Raw genomic sequence first — 25170 nt, forward strand, 5'->3', positions numbered from 1 at the left:
TAGAGTACGAAGAACTGGGGGTCACGTCATGTCACTGCCGCACCTCACCTGATGAGATTCCCAGGAGAAGAGGCTCGTCTCCGTCATCTGCATCGTCTGCGCTCGCCTCGTGTCTCATCCATTAGTCGACGACTGCTGCTGGATACAGATAGGAAATGGAGATTTGGCATGTCAGAATCTGATATCTTCCTGTCAATCATCCTGTCAGTCTCGGGGATTCTCTCCGCACATTCCCATCACACTGACGGAAGAGTTTTTGGATATTTTTTCCGTAGGGGATGAATTTTTACGCTCGATTATAGATGTTCTCTATAACCTTGGCGCTGTTCATCCTGAGCTGTCTGATTCAGGAATATTATACTAGAACTGCATAGTGTCTGCATGATACTGCAGGTTTATATGTCACTCAGGGTCTAAGGAAAGTTGGATAGCAGTTCTGCAGCCTAGTGGGGCATATTAATGGCTATGGCTTTATTACTTACCCACATTACAGTTGGATTGGTCATCTCATTATTTCTTGGAGGGGCAATAGGGCCTTCTCATTAACTTTGGGAGGCATGGTTAGCAGACTCAGCTCATTCATTTTAAGGTAGGGTGCAGCAGAGTCATCTCATTCATTGGAGGGCAGGGTCAGCAGAGTCTTCTCATTATTCACTGTGGGACAGGATCAGCAGAGTCTTCTCATTCATTGGAGGTCAGGGTCAGCAGAGTCTTCTCATTATTCATAACGGGACAGGGTCAGCAGTCTCATCTCCTTATCAGAAGGTGGAGCCAGCAAAGTCATCTCAATATTGCAAATTGGAATTAGCAGTCATCTTATCATTGGAAGACAGGATCAGCAGAGTCATCTCGTTATTAATTGGGGGACAGCGTGAGCAGAGTAATTTCATTATCATCAGAAGGTGATCAGCAAAAATTGTCTTCATATTGAAAAGTGGAGTTAGCGGTCCTCTGGTCATTAGAGTAATCTCCTCATTCATTGGGGCAAAGTCGTCATAGTATTCATTGGGGCAGTGTCAGCAGAGTCATCTCAGTATTCATTGGGCGGTCTCAGCATAGTCATCTCAGTATTCATTGGGGCGGTGTCAGCAGAGTCCTCTCCGTATCAGAGGGTGGAGTCCCCCGTCACATTCCCGCAAGATATACCCTCAGAACTTTCCCCGTGTGTAGTGTAGTGTAGCGAACGCGCCACTGGTTCCATATTAGAAAGCCGTCTTTATTGTACCTGTAATCCAGCGTTCGCCTGGATTAAGTGTTGGCGCCTCTTGTAAGGTGAGCAGAGAGAAACCTGTTCTGACATTAGTCGCCGCGATCTCCCGCTGTGGGGGAGGAGCTATAGAAAAAAAGAGCAATTAGAACCTTAATTAAGTGGTTGCTTTTTTTAGCCGCTGTGGTATTAAGCTGCTGGCAGTTCCTGTCGTCGCCGTAACTAAAGTTTTGTTAATTTGAAATGGGTTAACCCATTCAGTTCTGGAGTGTTATATGTATAAAAAACGCACCCCCTTCTTTAAATAATCAGAATATGAGAACTCCTTGGTGGTCTGAGGCCAAAGGTCACAACCTCCTGGTAATTTCAAATGCAATAGGCAACTGCTGCAGAACCTCTTATTTTGAAGGGGATCGTCTTGTTGATCATGGATTGACCTGGAACACCCCTGTATCTTATATGCATACATGTGTGGGAATATCCCTTTAATTTTCATCATTTATATATCTTTGCTTGCTGTCTATGAATGGAAACCTGCACAGGCCTAATACTGATCACAGCTGAGGGTTTGCTACAGTTGTGTCCACAGCAGGACGTCTTCTGAACACCCCGGCACACAGACCCTATTATAGTCTATGGGGTCCACGTGTTTTCCCAGGTAACGGCTTTTCTATGCGAATAGGTTTCCGTTCGGGGGGTCCCAAAGTGGACTCAGGGCGCAGATGCGAACTGGACTTTTCGCTCTGCGAAGTATTAAAATGCTGCGTATTGTTTCTGCGGTATGTGGCCTCCGCTTTGGGGCGCGTTCTCGTGCAGTATTGATGCCCACAGGCCATGGTATGGACACGAGACAATCCCTTTAAGATGGTGCCACCATGGAGCGATTGCTGGTATTGCCATTGGCCACCACACAGTTGCAGTTTGTCACAATGTATCCATATAATCTGTATCCTGTGCTTGGCCTGCACTAACACATAGTAACAAACCTTCAGCTCTGTGAGCACGACTAGACCAGGACACTTTCACTCTCGGATTTCAGGATTCGCAGATTTCTTTGGTCCTGTTTTTATCTTCTCGTTTTAATAACTTCTCCTGTCCGGCGGGCATTAAGTTATTGTTGGCCCTTATTAAAGGGGCATTGATGCATACCGCCATCTCTCCTAGCAGGGTCCGGTGCCAGCGCGCTTTTGCTGCAGGACCGTGCCAACTGCTGGCCTCTCCCAACTATGTGGGGGCGAGCGAGCCGTGGCGTGCAGCCTAATTATACGGTTTATTCCGAGGGCAAAAGAGACGGAGCTGGCAGGGAGTCTAATTAGGCATGCGGCGCCCTCTGTGGACACACGCCGCACACGTGCCCATTAAATTCTTGTGTGTAATTAGGAGCAGTGCAGCAATGAGCGATGGCAGCGACGCGGGGGCACATACTTAATGGAATGGTTTAGCTACAGACATCACGCAGCGGTTATCATGGCGGCGTGTATCCTGTTCAGTCATTAGATCGACATCCAGCTCTCCGCTGACTCTGAGTTTCACTTTTCCGCCTGCTAACTCATCTTATTGCTAGTGTCAGTCTTTACTGAAATTGTAGTATTCCATTCATGAACCAGTGAGCTCAGTATGAGCAGCAGGGGAAGGTTTTGGGCAATTGTACTATAAATACTTTTACTTTTCGATGATTCTGATGAAAGAATCGTTATTTTTAATTACATTATGATTATTTTTATTTTATCGCTATTAAATGGCCACTGCTGTAGCACTACAAGGCTCAGAATAGGAAATATAAAGGTCAAATAAATTCATGACCATCCAGATGCTGGAAATGATGCTCTAGTCACATCCAGAGCTGCTTTCAAAGTCAACCATGACCTATCTACATCCTGAACTCAACCCTGCGACCTCTATGTCTGTGTTCACCGAGGCTTAGAGGTCACGGCAAAGGCTCAGGACAAGGTAAAGGTTGCTGCCTATAAATTTGGTACCATTCCGTTCCTATAAGACCTGATTGTACTCTAGTCCTATCCAAAGCTGCTTTCAAAATCAACCCTAGCCTCCCTATGCGGTCTACGCTCTGTAACTTCTCATTCTCTGCTTATATTTTATCTTATGTGAACAAAGGCTTAGCGCTACAAGGCTCAGAAGACAGAACATAAAGGTTAAAGAAGTTAATTTCCTATAAGATCAGGAAGTTATACTCTAGTCACATCCAGAGCTGCTTTCAAAAGTCACCCTGGCCTATCTACATTCAGAACTGAGACCTCTGACTTCTAAGTCTCTGTTCACATCTAATGGATGACTATGGATTCACTGTAGGGCCATCACTGGGTTCATATACTGCACTGTACTCAGTAACAGGACCCCAGAAGAGTTTTGAAGGCTGCTTTGGATGTGACTAGAGTACAAAATGTATTTTTACTTCGTTAACCTTTAGTTCTATCGGTATATTTGGCTGTGCATTGTGCCCGGTGTTATTGGCACACATCACCAGTGGGACCTATTTGCCCCCCCCCCCCCCCCCCCCGTTGCGCCATTTCTCCGTTGGTATTTTTAGCTCCCGTCCTCCATATGCCGGTACCGGCTCCTCGGCAGCAGTGATTGGCTCGGGGGTCTGGCAGCCATCTGTTCCCCCATCTTACTAATTGCAGGTCACGTCAACTTGTATAGTTCGACTACGACTACTGGGCCAAGTCCTCACATCACCCACCTGTCCTGGACTCCTGAATGGCAATCTTATCTGCCTGAGCAGTGGTTCATTGCATTCTTTTGCTGGAGTTTTGGCGAGCTGGATAATCACCAAAGCTCCAATATCACTTATCACCCAACTTTCCCAGACTCCTGATTATGTTTCCTTATGTTTCTAGATCATTAGGGACATGCGGAGCCTGGGAGAGCTGGAGAAGAGCCAATATAGTGTATTTTACAGCTATAACAGGGTTATCACTCAGCTTTCCCAGACTCCTGAATGGCAAGTTCTGCATTGCAATACAGTGATGCATTTGTTCGAATATATAGAAAGACTGACTTGTGGAGTAAGGGAAAACTGGGATCAGGATGGCAGATCCGGCAGTGGTGTCACCCAGCTTTCCCATAGCCCTGACTGGTAATACCAACTAGTAATACAGTGATCAAAGTTATCCTTTATAGGCAGAATTCTACATTCTGGCTTTCCTATGCTCCTGAATGACGTTTTCTTCCTATTTTTTACATATTTTCTACACTCTGTTGCTTTTCCATTCTGGACTAAGGGAAAGCTGGGTCATTACCACGGTTGCTGTCAGAGCTGAGGGTTTGTTACAGTCGTATCCAGTTTATCCAATCCTCTGTGAGATAAATACACCTGTATTGTATCAGTCATTTGTTACATTGTATCCGTGCAGATAAAATCTATACAAAGGATTGACTAGAATGGATAGAATTGTAACGAACTCTCAGCTGTGAACACGATAGGCCATCTCTCTACTGATTTATATGACGATACCCTCTGACGCCATCTCACTTGGATCGTCCCTGTCTTTGTTTTATAATAGGATTTGTCGCTGGTTGAAGAGTCAGACGCAGCCGTCAAAATGGCGACCAAACCGCCTCCACCATTAATGAAGAAACATAGCCAGACCGACCTAGTCAGCCGACTGAAGACGCGCAAGATTCTCGGTGTGGGAGGGGAGGACGACGACGGGGAGGTGCACAGATCTAAGGTGAGTGCCCACATTATGGGGGTATAAATGGGGGGTCCTGGTAGTCTTAAAGGGACAGGATAAGTAAAACATGGCTACTTTGTTCCTAAATTGGCGCCACGACTGTCAGGAGTCTGGTATTGCAGTGCAGCTTTATTAAAGTGAATGGGGTTGAACTGCAATAACGCACACAACCTGTGGACCGGTGTGGCGCTGTTACTGGAAAGATCTAAGTTTGGAAGGAAATATCATGTGACCCTCTAGCACTTGGCTGAAGGACTGCGAGGGACAATATGGTGTCCTTCCCATTTAGCCAAACCAAAGAGGGTCACATGATAAATTAGGAATTTTGGGAGGCCTTAAAGGGGTTTGTCCAAGATCGTAAAATTAAAGTATGGGAATAGGGCAGGGCTAGAAAATAAAAATGTGTTCATATATGGCTGTATCCAGAGTGGCCGATCCGGTGACGTCATACCGATGGGGCCGCTGCAACCAATGTCAGGAGTAAGAAGCCGCAGTTACAGGGAAAATCTCAAAAAAAAAAAAAAAGTAACGTGTAAAAGTAAATTTTAAAATGACAAAAAAAGCCACGCCCACTACAGCCTACATCCCCTTACTTCCAAGTCCCTTTTTAATGCATGGTAATGGCCAGCGGTTACGACAACTAGGGGGTCCCTTGGTTGGTGGTTACGACAGCTAGAAGTTGCGTGATTGGTGGTTATGACAGCTAGGGGTCCCTTGGTTGGTGGTTATGACAGCTAGAAGTTGCGTGATTGGTGGTTACGACAGCTAGGGGTCCCGTGATTGGTGGTTACGACAGCTAGGGGTCGCGTGATTGGTGGTTACAACAGCTAGGGGTCCGTGATTGGTGGTTACGACTGCTAGGGGTCCCGTGATTGGTGGTTACGACAGCTAGGGGTCCCGTGATTGGTGGTTACGACAGCTAGGGGTCCCGTGATTGGTTGTTACGACAGCTAGGGGTCCGTGATTGGTGGTTACGAAAGCTAGGGGTCGCGTGATTGGTGGTTACAACAGCTAGGGGTCCATGATTGGTGGTTACGACTGCTAGGGGGTCGCGTGATTGGTGGTTACGACAGCTAGGGGTCCCGTGATTGGTGATTACGACAGCTAGGGGTCCCGTGATTGGTGGTTACGACAGCTAGGGGTCCCGTGATTGGTGGTTACGACAGCTAGGGGGTCCCGTGATTGGTGGTTACGACAGCTAGGGGTCGGTGATTGGTGGTTACAACAGCTAGGGGTCCGTGATTGGTGGTTACAACAGCTAGAGGTCCCTTGCTTGATGGTTACGACAGCTAGGGGTCCCGTGATTGGTGGTTACGACAGCTAGGGGTCCCTTGGTTGGTGGTTATGACAGCTAGAAGTTGCGTGATTGGTGGTTACGACAGCTAGGGGTCCCGTGATTGGTGGTTACGACAGCTAGGGGTCCGTGATTGGTGGTTACGACTGCTAGGGGTCCCGTGATTGGTGGTTACGACAGCTAGGGGTCCCGTGATTGGTGGTTACGACAGCTAGGGGTCCCGTGATTGGTTGTTACGACAGCTAGGGGTCCGTGATTGGTGGTTACGAAAGCTAGGGGTCGCGTGATTGGTGGTTACAACAGCTAGGGGTCCATGATTGGTGGTTACGACTGCTAGGGGGTCGCGTGATTGGTGGTTACGACAGCTAGGGGTCCCGTGATTGGTGATTACGACAGCTAGGGGTCCCGTGATTGGTGGTTACGACAGCTAGGGGTCCCGTGATTGGTGGTTACGACAGCTAGGGGGTCCCGTGATTGGTGGTTACGACAGCTAGGGGTCGGTGATTGGTGGTTACAACAGCTAGGGGTCCGTGATTGGTGGTTACAACAGCTAGAGGTCCCTTGCTTGATGGTTACGACAGCTAGGGGTCCCTTGGTCGGCCGTTGAGACAGCTAGGGGTCCCTTGATTGGTGGTTACGACAGCTAGGGGTCCCGTGATTGGTGGTTACGACAGCTAGGGGTCCCGTGATTGGTGGTTACGACAGCTAGGGGTCCCGTGATTGGTGGTTACGACAGCTAGGGGTCCTTGGTTGGTGGTTACGACAGCTAGGGGTCCCTTGGTCGGTGATTACAACAGCTAGGAGTCCCTCGGCCGGCGGTTATGACAGCTGGGGATCCCTCGGCTAACAAGTAGATCTGAGTGGCTATTTTGATCATATTAGTGACACTGTTTAGGTGTGAACACGCGCCTTTTTGATCATCGTGTTGCGTAGCACATGAATTTAGGGCAACTTCTGTCCTGTTTTCAGTCGGATACTTGGCCTAATTCATAAGCTGCAGTTGGCACCAAGTGACTCCCTCTTAATCCTCTGTTGTTTACCGCTGTAGCCAGTTGGCATTGCCATGGGTACTTCTATACCACCCCTTACTCTTCAGTCTTTTGTCTTCCCATCACCAGACCCCCATCTCCCCGATCTCCTCCATAGACCGTCCTTACAAGATGGATTTTCTGCTCCGATGCCACTCTCCCATTACGCTCCTCTCCGCGCTGCCTTCTTTCTCTGGATCTCATCAGATGCTGTCGGAATTAATCCCGTCATGGGTATTTTTCTTAACCCCTTAAGGCGTGCAGGCGCCATCGCCCCCATTTCCCCTCCCCCCCCCAGCATGGCTGTAAGTGCCTCGGCAGGCTCGTAATTACTGCATTAAGTATTTATTTTGCGCGGCCTCCGTTGCATTAAGATAAAGCGTTCGCTTCCTGAATTCCGCGGCACGGGCGACCGAGGGGGTTTCAGAGCGGTGATTACAATCATTGTGAGGCTTGATGGGTAAGTGGCTGAAGAGGCCGATAATGTGGGGACTCGGGTAAGGATAATGGCGCGTTCCGTGCCAAGTGCTTCTAACAATTGACCTTATTGTCCTCCTCTTTAGGGTGGAAGTTTAACCCTTCGTCTCTCTCTCTTCCGCAGATCAGCCAAGTGCTAGGGAACGAAATCAAGTTTGCTGTACGGGAACCTCTCGGTCTAAGGTGAGAGATGCTTTCAGAGGGCGCCACAGGTAGGAAAGCTGGGTGGTGGACTGCAATGGTGGCCAGGTTGTAGAAAAGCTGAGTCACAACTTGTGACGCTCAGCGAGCCAGATATCTATGTAGATCAGGCAGATCTAGGTCAATCTCCAATTTGGTTGGCAGATCTGAGCTCTGAATTCCCAGCGTGCCTTGCTGGTTCGGCGGCTGCCCAGAATTTGTTCCTTGGACGATCTTTAACTTTATAAATTGACTCAACTTGCTATGCTGAATTATTCTATATGTAAATGGAATTAAAGGTGAACTCTGGAAATGTTAGATCACTCTTTAAAGGGATTGGCCACTTTGTGTCAGCTAATCAAGGGATCTTTCCAAAGTATGAGTGATCAGAGACGATCTATGGTGTAACCTGGTAGCAAGGGTTAAAGGGATCCTATCATTAAAATCACTTTTTTTTTTTCTCGATCACATGTACGGAATAGCCTTAAGAAAGGCTATTCGTCTCTTAACTTTAAAAGTCGTCTCCGGCCCGCCGTTTGGTAGAAATCCCGGTTTTCGTCAGTATGCAAATGAGTTCTCTCGCAGCACTGGGGGCGGGCCCCAACGGTTAAACAGCACTGGGGGCATCCCCAATTTAGCGAGAGAACTCTCCAGCGCCACCTCTATCTTCCTCAGGGACGGCTTCTCTGCACTTCTTCTTCTGGACCTGGGTTCAAACTTCTAGGCCTTGGGCAAAGCAAACTGTGCATGCCCACAGGCCACAAGAAAATGGCCGCTTACACCAGCTTACTGTGTAAGCGGCCATTTTTCTTGTGGCAGCGGGTGTGCACAGTCTACTTTGCCCAAGGCCTCGAAATTTGAAACCAGCTCCAGAAGAAGAAGTTCAAAGAAGCCGTCCCTGAAGAAGGTGGAGGCGGCGCTGGAGAGTTCTCTTGCAGCATTGGTGACGCCCCCAGTTCTGTTTGACTGGGATTTATACCAAACTGCGGCGTGGAGATGACCTCTAAATGTAGGAGAAGAATAGCCTTTCTTAAGGCTATTCCTACGTGTGATTGAGAAAAAAATGGTGCAGTTAGTTTTGGTGCCTGATATGTGAACTAGACTCCCTAATATCAGGTGGGTGGTGCCAGACAGGAGCAGGTAAGGGGACCTAATGCAGACCTCCAATCAGAGGCAGCGGAGGGCGTAACTCAGCGCTTTTACACTGACTGCCTATGACTGGAGCCCTGAGCTTTTGCCTGACACCACCCACTTGACATTAGGGAGTCTAGTTAGGATATCGGGCACCAAAAGTAACTGTACTGATTACTCAGGAATGGTAAGGGCTAGAGAAAGAATTCCAAGTGCTCCGGAATCCATGGGATGGGGCCTATAAAGACAACAAAGAGCTCGAATCGGTGGATGGGGTGACATGTCATGCTGCATGTTTTACCAGTGACTCTTAGTTGTTGCGATTCAGAGGTTGTAAACTCTACGAGACTGATTGGGATTCCTGCAGGTCTGCTGCAGCAGTGAGCCCAGACTCTGTATGCCTTGCATATTCTCTACCGAAACCTCTTGCATGTAGTAGCCCCTCCCCGATACCAGGGTAGTTGATATTGGGTTTTATAAACCGAAGGACCCCTGTATAATGGGGTAAGGGAATAAAGTATGCAGCACTTACAAGTAGTTTATAAAGATCAGAGAGTTGCGCGCAGACGACGTCTATTGTTCGCACGTCACGCTCGGATTTAGATGAAAAGTGTTCTCGCTGCTATTTATATCTAATCCGTGTCATTGTGAAACTCTGTGATCTATTATGTAAGGACTGAAAGATGCGGAGGCCTCCTCCCCGATGGTAATTTTATGTCACATTACAGTCTTGTAGTCGTCTGCAGATCTTCGAAATGTTGCATGGTCTGGTAGAGTCACAGTTGCTCGGCTGGTGTAACTACAAATTCCAGCATGTCACCCGCACTTGGAATCTGTTCTCACCATCTCGGCTTCTCTGGCTCAAACTTCACTGCAAAAATGTCCTTAATATTTGCAATGCAGAGGTTACATTTCCATTTGTAAACTTAATACTGCCACCTGGTGGCCACACTTGGCTTGGCATGTTTTAATTAATTAACATGGGGGGGGGGTAATAACTTTGTGATATGAGACCGATAAGTGATTTTGCATGGCTCTTCCTTTCAGAGTATGGCAGTTCCTCTCCGCTGTGATGTTCACAGGAATCGCTGTAATGGTGAGTTCTGATCTTGCATCGTGTCAGTAAATTTAAACTTACTTTTAGATTATTAACAATTGCTTATGCATTAGGCAAGTGATGCCAATATGGATGACATTTACATGCATCAATCCAATATCAGTGATTGAATTAAACTTGGCTGCAATACCGGACACATCCTGTACTCAGGAGTAGCGCTATTGCTAGGGGAAATTTTTTATATGTTTACATCTTGGACAATTCCTTTTAAAAAAAAAAAAAAAAAACCTTTCGCGATAAACTCAAGCTCTCTGCATCATTTAATAACCACCCCTCCACTAATTCTGGCACAGTTGGAATTTTTTCTCTAGCCCTCACCGTTCCCGAGCAATCAGTGTTATTGGTTTTCATGTCTTATATGCTGACTAAACTCCCTAATGTCAAGTGGGTGGTGTTCGGCAGGAGGAGGCAAGGGGTTGTGATTCGGCGTTCCAATCAGAGACAGACTGTGTAAGAGCTCTGAGTCAATCCTCTGTCTGTCTGCCTTTGATTAGAGTCATGACCCTTGTCTGCTCCGATTCCACCCACTTGACATTAGGGAGCTTAGTTCGGATATCAGACACCAAAATTAACTTCAGTGATTGCTCAGGAATGGTGGGGGCTAAATTCCAACTATGCTGGAGTCAGTGGGAAGGAGCCTATTTAATGTATACTAAGAGGTGTGGTGGTTGGGGGTGGTGAGGGGTCTTCCATAATAGGAGACAGTATAACAATTTTATGGGAGCTGTAACTGGTTATACTGGGATTTGCCACCTCTATTGATGGTTCTTTCCTTCTATATACAGGGAGTTTAGTTCCTTGTAGTGTATATTCATTCTATAATGGTGACTTGCCTTTCTGCTGAGCTTTGGCTACGGTGTATGAGCACATATGATGAAGCAGAGCCGCAGTGTAAAGCATGGCGGGTGGACAATGTGGAAGCCTGAGCCACTGAGTAGTCGGGATGTAGATTTTATAGTCCGATAGACTAAGCTGAGTCAGAGCTGAAGCAAGGCTATAAGGGTGAGGGCAAATAACAGGTGGGTATTGCCCATAGGTGGCGCCATTGGTTGGTTATGTCTGCACAGACTGGAGGAGAAGGGGGAGGGGGTTATAATCTCATATATATATATATATATATATATATATATATATATATATATATATATATATATATATATATATATATATATTATTATATTATTATATAATCTCCCTCCTGCTAATGGATCCCATACAGATTAATATTCAGCCCAGCTCTTCTGTTGCCGCCGCCGCTCGTCTTGTGCCTCTTCTCCCGCTGGTTGCTGCGCCTTTGATACATTTTGCTCCTGAGCTTCTTATTGTTCGCTTCGAAGTCTATAACATTTTATATAAAGAACATTTTTGTTCCTTTTTTCCCTTCTGTACTTGGACCCCCCTTCCCCCGCCGCCTTCCTCATCACAGGGACCTGTATGGTCAGACACCTTTGTGAATGTGATATTCGGAGTGGTATCAGGGAGGGGGCACTTACTTTCCTCCTCATTCTATGTATGAATGCGGCTCTTGTTATCGTGCTGTGTCCGGGTATGAATCGTAGTTTTCTGTGGAGTCCTCTGCAAATTCTATTCAGTTGTATGGCTCTGGGAAAGCTGGGTGATCGTTCATAGGGCAGCCGTGGCAAGACACCCATATGGGGGGGGGTGGAGAGCTGAGGCAGGACACACAGAGCAAGGGTGGGGGTTTTTTGGCTAAGGGTAAGTCAGTGCGGGAGACACAGGGGGGTTGTGAGCAGAGCGGGACACGCAGGGTGGTTGTGAGGCAGAGCGGGACACGCAGGGGGGTTGTGAGGCAGCGCGGGACACGCAGGGGGGTTGTGAGGCAGCGCGGGACACGCAGGGGGGTTGTGAGGCAGCGCGGGACACGCAGGGGGGTTGTGAGGCAGCGCGGGACACGCAGGGGGGTTGTGAGCAGAGCGGGACACGCAGGGTGGTTGTGAGGCAGAGCGGGACACGCAGGGGGGTTGTGAGGCAGCGCGGGACACGCAGGGGGGTTGTGAGCAGAGCGGGACACGCAGAGTGGTTGTGAGGCAGCGCGGGACACGCAGGGGGGTTGTGAGGCAGCGCGGGACACGCAGGGGGGTTGTGAGGCAGCGCGGGACACGCAGGGGGGTTGTGAGGCAGCGCGGGACACGCAGGGGGGTTGTGAGGCAGAGCGGGACACGCAGGGGGGTTGTGAGGCAGCGCGGGACACGCAGGGGAGTTGTGAGGCAGCGTGGGACACAGGAAAACTAGACAAGTTTTCCATTCAGGACCTTTGGAAAGCTGGGTGCTCTTTGATTTATGAATAGAATGTCAGAGTTGCAGTGAAGACTGACACAGAGATTGGCAGAATGCCGTTCCTTCTGACACTCCACAGTGGTTATCAAACAGCTAAGGCTTCTGGTGTCTCCAGTGCTGCATAGCGGCGCCCCCTGTGGTCACCTGACCTTCAGGATCGTCGGTGCATCACTTCAGTGTATTATTTACACCCCTCGCCCGGGGCACTTCATCTCTCATGTTTTATTTACAGCAGATGTTCCTGCGCTTTGTGTCAGGTCATATCGTGTGAAGCTGGATGTATTAATGGAATATAGATGTAGCTGGGCATGGAGGGGAGTGCAGCACAGAGTGTTTAAGGGGGGGATTGCGTTGATTCTGCGGAGGAGGATGGGGCTGAATGTGATGGGGAATGTGGCAGCTTGTGCTGCACAGAGTATTTCCGGAAAGGGGTTCACTTATTTTTCTGTAAAGCAGGGACGTGATCATAGGTAAGTGGATATGGAGAGGAATGCAGCTAGATCAGAGTTATAGCTGAGGCAGTGGAGCGAGAAGGGTACACAGCAGCACAGAGTATTTTAGAAGAGTAGTTTATAGCCTTGAATGGGGCCGGGACTGTCCTGTTCATGGAGACTGAATGTGACGGAGGGGGTGTCACGATATAAAGAGAAAGCTGGGCTGTATGAGGCGCAAGAAACTCCGTCCACAGCAGCACAGAGCATTTCAGGAGACTAACGTGGGGATGACAAAGATGATGAAGAGGATGGGGATGTGTATAAGAAGGGAAGAGTCATTCATAAAGACAAGGATGTATTCAAGTGGGAGGTCATACTTGGAGGTCCATGAGAGGGATCCACAGCAGCACAGAGTATTTTAGTGGAGGATCAAGTCCTCATGCTAGGGAGAACACCGCTATATGCAAAAAGCGAAATGTCATGTGAACAGAGGGGTATGGTCAACTGGGAGGTCACAGACTGAGGGGCGCATAGAGGAAGAAACAGGGATCCACAGCAGCACAGAGGATTTCAGGGGAGGTTCATGTCATGATGTTAAAAAGGACAGGGCTGCACCTGATAAAAGAAGTAGAGAGGGCTGGATGCAAGTGGGAGTCCACAGACAGAGAGGTACATGGTAGAAGAAACTGGGACCGCAGAAGCACAGAGGATTTCAGGAGTGTACTAGCAATGAAGTGAGCCCATAAGGCAGTGTCCTGTCCTAAGGATGGGGAATGTAAGGACGTGCAGGGTCATGCAGCTGTGGTAAAGTGTATGTAAGAAGTATTGTCAGCAGCACAGAGTATTTCAGGAGGGGTCTCTCTGCCCCTGATGTGAGTGAGGAGCCTGCCTATAATGATGTCCATATACCCTGACAGGACATAAGAGGTATATAGCCGCCATCAGTGACTGTCCAGCGGTGTTCTCCTCCGGGCATGCTGGGAGTTGTAGTCTCACAGTCCCTATAGGGGGCTCTCCGCGTTACCGTAGTAACCTCTCCCTCCGCTCGGCTATTTATACACAAGTTTTTTTCAGTTTGTTAAAAAAAAAAAACCTTTCACAGCGAGGAAGAAAACCTCGCAATCGTCGTCATTAAAATCCATTTTGAAGATTCCGAGAACGTTCCAGAAATCTCCCAATTACACGTTTTACTCTCGTTCCTCGACCGCGGAGATTTAGGAGAAGGCGCCTGCTAACAAATTGCTACAAAACTAATTTGTGGCGGCGCTGCCGGCGGGGGACGATCTCGCCAATGCTGTACGTATAGCACTGAATAATAGCGAGCAGAAATCCGGAGGTGACTGACAAAGGCGCAGAATTATCCCCCGTCAGGGGATTCCATTAATCCGGAATCCAGAACAACTGGGGGGAGGGGGGGGATACATTTTTGGGACTGCATGACTAAAGACATCTTCGTGTATGTCAGTGTTCGGTCCATATCCAATCCACGTGTCTAACCAGTGGTATTCGCAATTGAACAGCGCCACCTATGGGCTACAATACTGAGAAACCTGATCAGTTTAGGGAAAAGTAGTGTAATATGAACGTCACGTGAAGTGTGAAAAACCGCGCCAGTTGCAGAATAGGGCGAGGCACTACAAGTCCCATGTAACATAAATGTACGGCAAAGTCATCACACCCCCTGTTCTTCTGTCCCGCAGGCTCTCATCTTCCCCGAGCAGCTTTACGAATTCATCTTTGACAAAGGCGCAGTGAGCAGTAAAACCTCTACACGTCTCTATGGCGGAGCCCTGTTCAGTGAGTGCTGGGTGGTGGTCCTTATAAGACCCCTCTAGTCGCCGACTCCTCTGACCCTCCCTGTGTGTCTTTTACAGGTATCTCCTTAATTATATGGAATTCTATGTACACGGCAGAGAAGGTGATCATCCGGTGGACGCTGCTGACCGAAGCCTGCTATCTCAGCATACAGCTCGTCGGTGAGGGATTCAATTGATTCCGTTCCTTGACACGACCAATTTACCAGTTGGGGCTGAGCTGCAGTACCTGACCCTGCCTCTGGCCATGGGCGGCACTGTTTAGAAATGCATCTGTTGAGTTTAATAGGAGTCTTGTTGCTCTGACTGTGATGGGGGAGCCATTGTATAGGAGACCACCACTCTTTTATACCTCAAAATGTCCCAAGAGTGGTTGTAAAATTTGAATGAATATGGAAACCCAAGCCAGACCCCTAAAATTAACTCGAGCCTCCAATTCCAAGATGGCCGCACAGTGGTGTAGTCACCATGTTGTCCTTCTCCAGTAGCCAATCAGTCTCCCACAATGCCTTGCTGTGTAGTCACCTATTCCAGTACAATTTTGACTGTTGCTTTGGATGTGACTAGAGGACGCCATTGCCTTCATTTATTTATTAACCCTTTTCTCTTGCGCAGTTACCACAGTGACCGTGATCGAGATCGGCTCCGCGACCGTCGCCGCCTCCATCCTCGTCTGCTGTTGCCTCCTCTTCGTTCTCGTCAGCGCTTACTTCTATTACCAAGTCGGCCGCCGGCCCAAGAAACTCTGAATCTTGGACTTTTGGTACCAGGACGCCATTTGTTTTTGTTTGGTTTTTTTCCGTTTTTCCTCTGGGGTTTCTGGTGGGTGTGAACTGTAGCCAACTTGCTCTTCAGAGACTCAATAACCCCCCTCGCCCCTCTGCACTTGGAGTGGCCGGTGCAGGATCGGTGATACCCCGCCGTGCAGTCAGGACTGGATGTAGCACGCGGCATGCACAGCGCCCCCCTTTACATTTTACCGTATTCGCCATTCCTGTGTGTTCACGTCCCACTCTGTATATTAACCCTTCAGTAGCCACATGGCCAGTATAAGCATGTTTCCACCTGCCCGGTGGTCGTGACTATCCCTTTCCCAAATAATATGGGTTATGTCCCATTTTTGTGGCCCCCATCTCCAATCCCTTGTAAATATGAGAATTCAAGTCAGCCTTCTGTTACTGGGAAAGCTGGGTGGCGAGAACAATATGGCCTCCGTTACAAGGTTATTACCCAGCTGTTCCGTACTCCTGAATGGCTATTTTACCTAATCTGGCAGTGACTTACCCTCTGCACCCACACGTCTGCCATTCTGGAACCTGAGAAAGCTGAGTGCCCATAATAACATGGCCTTCGTTACAGGGGTTGTGACCCAGCTTTTCCATGCTCCTAAATGGCTATCTAATAATACTACATATGGAGCTGTATGGGTGTATTGTAAGATTTTCCATTTTGGAACCTGGGGGTCGTTACAATCTGACCTTCATTACATGGGCTGTGACCCAGCTTTCCCATGCTCCTGAATGACTAATTTATCTAGCCATGCAACGACGCCTCCTCTGCATCCATACAGCTGTATAACTAGTCAAATTGCCGTTCCGGAATCTGGGAAAGCTGGGTGCTAGCTGAATGACCTATTTTACAGCAGAGGGCGCCTCGAGGGCTTGCTGTTACCGGACACTGTTGCGGCACCGCCGTCATCGTCTTATCTGACAACCGCCAAACACTTTGGCTGCCAAAGCAGTGCCTTTTATCCCCCTCTGGAAGCCAAGGGGTTAAGAGCGGTGCACCGTGAAGAAAATGACAAATTTTGGCTTTTGCGCAGATGGATGCCAGGGCTTCGTCCATAGGGTAATACAGCCTGTAGATCAACGGCGCCACCTCCTGGCAGTATAGGTGTACTGCTAGTTACATTGACATCAACAGGCTGTCACATTCCAAAATGACGTGAAGTTTTTTCCCAGGATGGACGCCACTGCGTGTAGGTGCTGCAGCCATCACGGACAGGACAGGGCGCCTTCCTGCGTCCTCCAGAGGATCTTTCCCTGCACGGATATATGACAGGAATCAGGATGTTATGCCATGAGCAGGAAATCTGCAGTGGAAATTGTCCAGGCCGCGAATTCCCACAAGACCCCGGCGCTGAAAATCTGATTTATCATGGGAGGAATATAAATGCTTTTCCATAGCTTTCATTTATGGAGATCTCCCACGTACTTGCAACTGACAGCAAAGGGTTAAAGGTTGCTTTTGATTGGTCGCAACATTCCAGCGCCTGCGGGGTTTGCAACGTCTCGCCCCCAAAATTGACAAAGCCTCGTTAATCTTGCATCAGCTAGTGAAGCTCCTCCCCTGAACACTGCCGTCACTAGCGCCACCGGGTCCAACATGGAGAATTTTTTTGCTTTTTTTTTGTTCATCCGGCCTCCTGCAGGCCACAGAGGTGACCACGTGTCACCAAAAACTATCTGCCCCCCGCTGTGTAGCCTGCAGGTGCACTTTATCTCCCCTCCGCCATCCGTTGTATTGTGATCTTGTGAAGACTGTTGTATTAAAAAAAAAAAAAAATTTTCTTTGTGTTTTAAAACTTAATACCTCAGTATCTTCCATAATAAAATATGCATTCAGCAACCCCGGCCGCAGGCCACCGATTGTGGGCTATTTGTTTAAAGAGGCACTTGCCATATTCAGCCACTGGGTGGCGCTGCTGCATGTTACTCATAGGACCTCCGGCGTATAAACGTCATGATCTCACCAATAATGGTCGTATAAAGCTTTCCTCTGTCGTTTTGTTATTTTGTACAGTTTTCACCCAAAATTATATTTTACTATTGTAGATTATTCGATTTACTATATACTATTCGTTCTCTGTGTGGCTCTCGCCATTGCTGCTAGTCTGTGCTGTGGTGGGCGGGGCTTCTGGTGGGGTCATGTAACTCGTTTCTGTTTTCTGACTAAATTTTGGCAATTGTATGAGTTTCAAACCCATCTGCTTTGCTTAAAGATTGTGAATATAGGCCCTAGTCAGTCTCCTTCCCCTCCGGTAGCTGACTAGGAACGTACTGGGAACTATATATACAGTCTCCTTCCCCTCTGGTAGTTGTATATAGAAATATATGGTTTCTAGTCGGTCTCCTTCTCCCTCTGGTTGCTGTATATATACAGTAGTTCCCAGTCAGTCTCCTTCCCCTCTGGTAGCTGTATAGTTCCTAGTTGGTATCCTTCTCCCTGTGGTTGCTGTATATATACAGTGGGGCAAAAAAGTATTTAGTCAGTCACCAATAGTGCAAGTTCCACCACTTAAAAAGATGAGGCGTCTGTAATTTACATCCTAGGTAGACCTCAACTATGAGAGACAAAATGAGAAAACAAATCCAGAAAATCACATTGTCTGATTTTGTAAGAATTTATTTGCAAATTATGGTGGAAAATAAGTATTTGGTCAGTAACAAAATTTCATCTCAATACTTTGTTCTCTCTCCTTTGTTGGCAATGACAGAGGTCAAACGTTTTCTGTAAGTCTTCACAAGGTTGGCACACACTGTTGTTGGTATGTTGGCCCATTCCTCCATGCAGATCTCCTCTAGAGCAGTGATGTTTTGGGGCTGTCGCTTGGCAACACGGACTTTCAACTCCCTCCAAAGGTTTTCTATAGGGTTGAGATCTGGAGACTGACTAGGCCACTCCAGGACCTTGAAATGCTTCTTACAAAGCCACTCCTTCGTTGCCCTGGCGGTGTGCTTTGGATCATTGTCATGTTGAAAGACCCAGCCACGTTTCATCTTCAATGCCCTTACTGATGGAAGGAGGTTTGCACTCAAAATCTCACGATACATGGCCCCATTCATTCTTTCATGTACCCGGATCAGTCGTCCTGGCCCCTTTGCAGAGAAACAGCCCCAAAGCATGATGTTTCCACCCCCATGCTTTACAGTAGGTATGGTGTTTGATGGATGCAACTCAGTATTCTTTTTCCTCCAAACAGTTCCAGTTTGGTTTCATCAGACCATAGGACATTCTCCCAATACTCTTCTGGATCATCCAAATGCTCTCTAGCAAACTTCAGACGGGCCCGGACATGTACTGGCTTAAGCAGTGGGACACGTCTGGCACTGCAGGATCTGAGTCCCTGGCGGCGTAGTGTGTTACTGATGGTAGGCTTTGTTACATTGGTCCCAGCTCTCTGCAGTTCAGTCACTAGGTCCCCCCTGCGTTGTTCTGGGATTTTTGCTCACCGTTCTTGTGATCATTTTGACCCCACGGGGTGAGATTTTGCGTGGAGCCCCAAATCGAGGGAGATTATCAGTGTTCTTGTATGTCTTCCATTTTCTAATTATTGCTCCCACAGTTGATTTCTTCAATCCAAGCTGGTTGCCTATTGCAGATTCAGTCTTTCCAGCCTGGTGCAGGGCTACAATTTTGTTTCTGGTGTCCTTTGACAGCTCTTTGGTCTTCACCATAGTGGAGTTTGGAGTCTGACTGTTTGAGGGTGTGCACAGGTGTCTTTTTATACTGATAAGTTTAAACAGGTGCAATTACTACAGGTAATGAGTGGAGGAAAGAGGAGACTCTTAAAGAAGAAGTTACAGGTCTGTGAGAGCCAGAAATCTTGATTGTTTGTAGGTGACCAAATACTTATTTTTCACCATAATTTGCAAAAAAATTCTTACAAAATCAGACAATGTGATTTTCTGGATTTTTTTTCTCATTTTGTCTCTCATAGTTGAGGTCTACCTATGATGTAAATTACAGACGCCTCTCATCTTTTTAAGTGGTGGAACTTGCACTATTGGTGACTGACTAAATACTTTTTTGCCCCACTGTAGTTCCCAGTCAGTCTCCTTCCCCTCTGGTAGCAGTATTGTTCCTAGTTGGTCTCCTTCTCCCTATGGTAGCTGTGTGTGTGTGTATGTATGTATGTATGTGTATATGTATATATATATATATATATATATATATATATATATATAGTGTGTGTGTGTGTGTATGTATATATATATATATATATATATATGTATATATATATGTGTGTGTGTGTGTATATATATGTGTGTGTGTGTATATATATATATATATATATATATATATATATATATATATATATATATATATATAATCTCCTAGTCTGTCTACTTCTCCCTATGGTAGCTGTATATCTAGTTCCTAGTCGGTCTCCTTCTCCTTCTGATAGCTAGGAATTTTACTGGAGTCCATATACATCATATATATAACACACACACTGGGAAGGAGTTTGGCTGGGAATACACTTACTGGGGACTAATATACAGCTCTCAGAAGGAAAAGGGGACTACATATTAAGCAGGTTACAATGGCAGGTAACGCTGATGATTATTAATGATATTAGATCGTTACTATTGACCAAGGCTATGATTACCTTTAGTACTGATTGACAGATTCACTTGAATGGGACTGAGTTGCGATCAGGCCATGTGACCACTGAATGGGACATCTTCATGGCCTATGAAGTGGTGACAAATGGATGTGGATGAGATCGTTTCCATCCAGAGACCATAAATGGTTAATGTCTGGAAAGTTCTGGCATTCTAGGATTGTTGGCGCTGGAGGAGGAGGAGGCTCATCATCCTCGGAATCCGTCCCGCGGCGTCTTCTAAGTGCGGTTATTATTAAATCAATTGTAACAATGTAATTGCACAGATGTGGCGCCCATCGTATATTTACATGGCGGAGACGCTCGGGGTTATTATCTGTAGTTATTATTGTCCTGTGTCTCCCTGTAATGGAGAGTTCAGGGGCCGAGCGGGGTACTGATGGTGCTGGACATGGCGGCCCCTTATCACTGCTCACTGGGCATGCTGGGAGTTGTAGTGTCACACTCGCTCCTCTTCTCCAGCAGTGACATCACGTCCATTGGTCGCCATTAAAGGGATTTTGCCATGAACATCACTATATAGGAATGTTAATTAACTTTTAATTGTTATTTTTGTAAGTAATTAAAATTTATAGATTTTTCTCCAACCATGGCAGTGGTGTAAGTACCATCACAGCAGCTGCCAGGGGGCCTGGTGGGCCCTACTACTACAGCGGAGGCCAGAAGAGGTGAGTAACCCTGGTTTTTGTGTTTGTCGCCTCTCCTGGGACTCCCATTATTATACATTGGGGTTTGAAAAGGCCACAGAACATAATATTGTGTGAGTGATGTTCCACAACAATTTCAGTTTCTGCCAAACCCCAAATTTTTGCACCGAACATCTTGTGGGATATTATACAGCCTGGAGGCCACTTTGGGACATTATAGTGTGTCTGTGTGAATACGGCTTTATACTGTGTGGGGGGCCAGGAAAGGGGGTGATATGTCGTGGGGTGTCCACAAGTCAAAAGTTGTGACATCTGTTGTCTTGATCGGTGGCCAATGGATACAACCATGAATGTAGGAGCTTTCTGTGGTCTGGATCTTGTCAGAAATCAACAATTGATGTCCTTATTGTGGTCGGGTTATCTTCTCATACATGTAGTGTCCTCCTGATCACCAGCCATGATGTCCTTATTGTGGTCGGGTTATCTTCTCATACATGTAGTGTCCTCCTGATAACCAGCCGTGATGTCCTTATTGTGGTCGGGTTATCTTCTCATACATGTAGCGTCCTCCTGATAACCTGACCACAATAAGTACATCATGCTGGTTGATGCAGCCATTTCCCAGGCCTAATGATGTCACATTGCCTGTTTGGAGCTCAGTCCCATTCAAGTGAATGGGACTGAGTTGCGCTACCAAGAACAGCTGCTGTATAATGTAAACCAATGTGTTGGTTAGTAGTAAAGAGGTCACAGCACTCTTTAAACAGCTGGTCGGTGGAGGTCTCAGGTGTCAGAACTCCACCAAATCACCTATCCTAAGGAGGCATGTTAGCTATTTTTATGCATGGTATATACATTTGGGATTGTTGTAGTCTCTCTTGGAAATCCTGGTCCTGCAGACAGTAGAAATAGGTGCAGGGACTAAATTGCGATGGGCAGATGACTGCCATATGTCCTGATGACATCATCACTCTACTGGGCCCCAATGCAAAATCTCTAATGTAGAGTTGAGCTTTATTAGCAGTTGGAAAGGGGTTTGCCGAATTTTGGTATTTCTGTACTTAGGAAAGCTGGATGATGACTGATATGGAAAAACTGCAGAGAGACAGTAATTTAAATTCTATGTATTTAAATTATGAAGTACTTTTGCCTTTCAGGGTCCAGGGAAGGTGAAAACCAACATGTATGTATCTGGGTATGACGATGACATGGATCAGTCTGTTCGCTGCTTACCAAGCACAGCGCCATACATTATATAGTGGTGGTCCTTGGTATTGCAGGTTAGTCTCAACTTGATTGTGTCTGAGCGTCAGCACGGTCATGTGACTATTTAGCGTCAATCACTGTGTTACCCCTTATATAGTGCGCAGTTCTCACATTTATAAACCCCCAATGCTGTTTTTTGTCATATTTACAATCAAGAACCACTTTTTGTTACTTTCACAATTTTTTTTTTATTTTTTACAGAAATAAGACGTGTCCCTGTGTCCTGTCCACGCCTCGCCTCAATAACGATAAAAAAAAATCTGTTCCTAGAAAAGAAGCAGGTGTGAACAGGACAACGCAGCTCTTACTAATCCTTATAAACAAACATTTACAGGTACAAAATTTGGGTTTAAAACCGTGACATGGTCTCTGGCTGGATGACATTTCTTTTCGGGCAGTAAACAAGGCTTCCACCAGGGGGCGCCGCTGCTCTACAAACATCCGCAGCCTCCACTGGGAGAAGAGAGATTCCTACCAGGTTACAATTCTCTTCTACAAATGCAGCTCAGAAGCCGAACATCACAGGACTATGTTCACATTAATACAGAAAATTCACAAATATGAGCACAGGCGACAGCTTGAGGTTTGTTTCTTGCTCTGTAGAACACTTGATGTGACAGCGACTTCTGCATGAAGACAGGTTTTTCTCCCAAGCTTCCCATTTGTGAGTACAGAGGTTTACATTAAGAGCTCCTGTGCTTATATCCCTATGATAACACTGCCTGTCTTGACACACTGGTAGCTCAGTGTTTTAGCTGGATCTGGTCACATAGCAGCCAACCACAATGTAGGTTTTAATACTCCTAGATTGAGGCAATGAACAAACCTCATATATGCTTAGGAAAACAAGAGTATCGGCCAGGAAGTGTTATCTTAGGGACAAACAGAAGTTTTTTTTCTACATGAAACCTATAACTTCAACCAGCACATGGATTAGAAAGGTTTCTAATCCATGTGCTGGTTGATGTATATAATCACAGAGATAGACTTTATTACAAAAAAAAAAAGTAAAAACAATCTTTCACCACCTCTACATAGGTAGGTAATGCTCTGCTGTTTCTGGCACAGTTGGAATTTTTTCTCTAGCCCTCACGGTTCCCGAGTAATCTGCGCTATTAGGTTTTGATCTCTAACTAGACTCTCTAATGCCTCATGGGTGGTGTCAGAGAAGAGTAGTCAAAGGGGGTGTGACTGAGAGATCCAATCAGAAGTAGACAGAGACGTGGCTCCGCTTGTACAGTGCCTGCCTCTGATTGGGGCTCTGAGTCACACCCCCCTTGTCTGCTTCTGCCTCACTCCACCTACTTGTTATTAGGGAGTCTAGTTAGTACATCGGGAACCAAAACTAACAGCGCAGATTGCTCGGGAACCGTTAGGGCTAGAGGAGAAATTCCAACTGTGCTGGAATCAGTGGAGCAGCGCCTCGAATTGGTGAATGGTCCTCTTTAAATCCTAGTGGTGGATTAAAGCCAAGATGAGTGTCAATATTAATGTAATAATTATTACAAGCTGGTGTATATAGAACGGGTCTGAGTTAAGGCACGTAGTGTTGAATTGCTTCCCTTAAATTTAAAGACCTACCCAATTTAGAATTTAAGTTCTCCAACACCTTCTTTCTCCACTGGAACTTACTGTATTTCCTCTGTATATGGATGGCTATAACCTGTTCATCCTATCCTATGTCACTAGGGGGCGCCCTTGCTTAAAAAAAGTTGAGTATTGGGTCTATAAATCGAGGTCCAGGGAATAGAGTTTATCTCTAATGTTATAATATGGGACAGACTGATGTTTTGTAAGGCTATAGAGACATGCTGGCCATGTAACCCCGACAGTCGGATGAGAGAGACAGCTTGTGGAGTTGTCATTAGACAGTTCTATAGAGGACAACCTTAACAAATACCACAGCAATAGCAGAAACCAAAAATGTTGCAGTGCAGTTCTGCTGATCTACCACCAGGTGGCAATAACACAAAAGGTTTTGGAATATTGTTGTGCAAAACTACCTAAAAATCATAGATAAAGGAAAGTTACTGATAAGTCACAAAGACCTGAAATGACAAATAATAAGTGTCACATGTAGTTATAGATCGCCATTTACGTTATATCCGGGTATCGTCCATAGTTACTATGATCAAGTGTCCGACGCTGCAAAACTTCACTGCAGGACTGGGGTAACTGACTGAGATCGGGGCACTTCACAGGATAAGGGTTGTCATTTGTTTGCCCCCTCCCGATTCAAGGTGCAGAACCATGATGGTCATACCAGCTTATACCACCCACATCATGTACATATCAATATCATAGGACACCCAGTTTAAAGGGAATGTGTCCCCAGACCCCAATATCTCACCCCAGCCCACAGATAGCTAGGGTAAGGTCACCTGACGCAAGCAGAGTTCCCCCCTTGTTAATCTGAGTCTCTGTTGCTGAGATATCACTACTTTTGTCATATGCAAATCAGCTCTTAGCAATGGCGGCGCCCTCGGTGTCCCAAAAAGAGACAAAAATACGATATCTTGGCAATGGAAGCGATTCACAAGGAGAAAACAGAGCATTATTCAGGTGACCCTAACCTATCTATCTGCAGGACGGGGTTGATAGGCTGGGGTCTACTGACACACTCCCTTTAAGGGTTTCTCCACTTATAAAATCCCTTTTTTTAAAAATTTTTTGTTAAACACTGCCTTCTCTATGGCCAGTGCCCACAGCAACCAGCTGAAACAGGCCACAAAGTTGTAGTAGCAAGTCTTCAATTCTGCAGCGCCCCTACAGGAGAAATAAAGTATTACACAAATCTCATTAAAAACCTATGAGCTGTATGTGGAATGCACAGAGAAGTTGGCTCCTCCAGGGCAAGAGACCACTCTTATTATAAGTAACGGGGGCGCCCGAATTGTGGTTGGACCCATAGCAGAGCAGAGAGGGCCTGAAACGGGAAGAGTTTCAATTCTGGCATCTAGGGAGGACATGTAATGGGTGCAATTGCACTCCCCAGCTCCATTTCTATTATACAGTTTCCCTAATTTAAGCGATTGTTGTTCCCCTTAAAGGGACACTCCAACACCTTAAGGTCAGGGACCTCTTTTGATCCAAAACAATGTATCCTTAAATAATAGTTCAGCATTTGTGCTACAATACAGTCATTCACTCCTAAAGGAAATCTACAAGAAATGTT

General features: G+C 46.6%; 1 protein-coding gene across 3 annotated transcripts in view; it reads left to right on the forward strand.

Annotated features, from left to right (window-relative positions):
- TP53I11 (tumor protein p53 inducible protein 11) overlaps positions 1-17296 on the forward strand; it is a 40410-nt gene extending 23114 nt beyond the window's left edge. For all 3 annotated transcript variants that reach the window (XM_075281122.1, XM_075281121.1, XM_075281123.1), the window contains exons 2-7: positions 4732-4899; positions 7826-7884; positions 10060-10108; positions 14562-14658; positions 14736-14837; positions 15291-17296. In XM_075281122.1, the coding sequence (XP_075137223.1) occupies positions 4771-4899; positions 7826-7884; positions 10060-10108; positions 14562-14658; positions 14736-14837; positions 15291-15424 (570 nt within the window). In that variant the 5' untranslated portion in view covers positions 4732-4770 and the 3' untranslated portion in view covers positions 15425-17296. The remainder of the gene's footprint in view (positions 1-4731; positions 4900-7825; positions 7885-10059; positions 10109-14561; positions 14659-14735; positions 14838-15290) is intronic.
- The last annotated feature ends 7874 nt before the right edge of the window (positions 17297-25170 follow it).

The sequence above is a fragment of the Leptodactylus fuscus genome, chromosome 7 (assembly GCF_031893055.1).
Source record: "Leptodactylus fuscus isolate aLepFus1 chromosome 7, aLepFus1.hap2, whole genome shotgun sequence".
NCBI lineage: Eukaryota > Metazoa > Chordata > Amphibia > Anura > Leptodactylidae > Leptodactylus > Leptodactylus fuscus.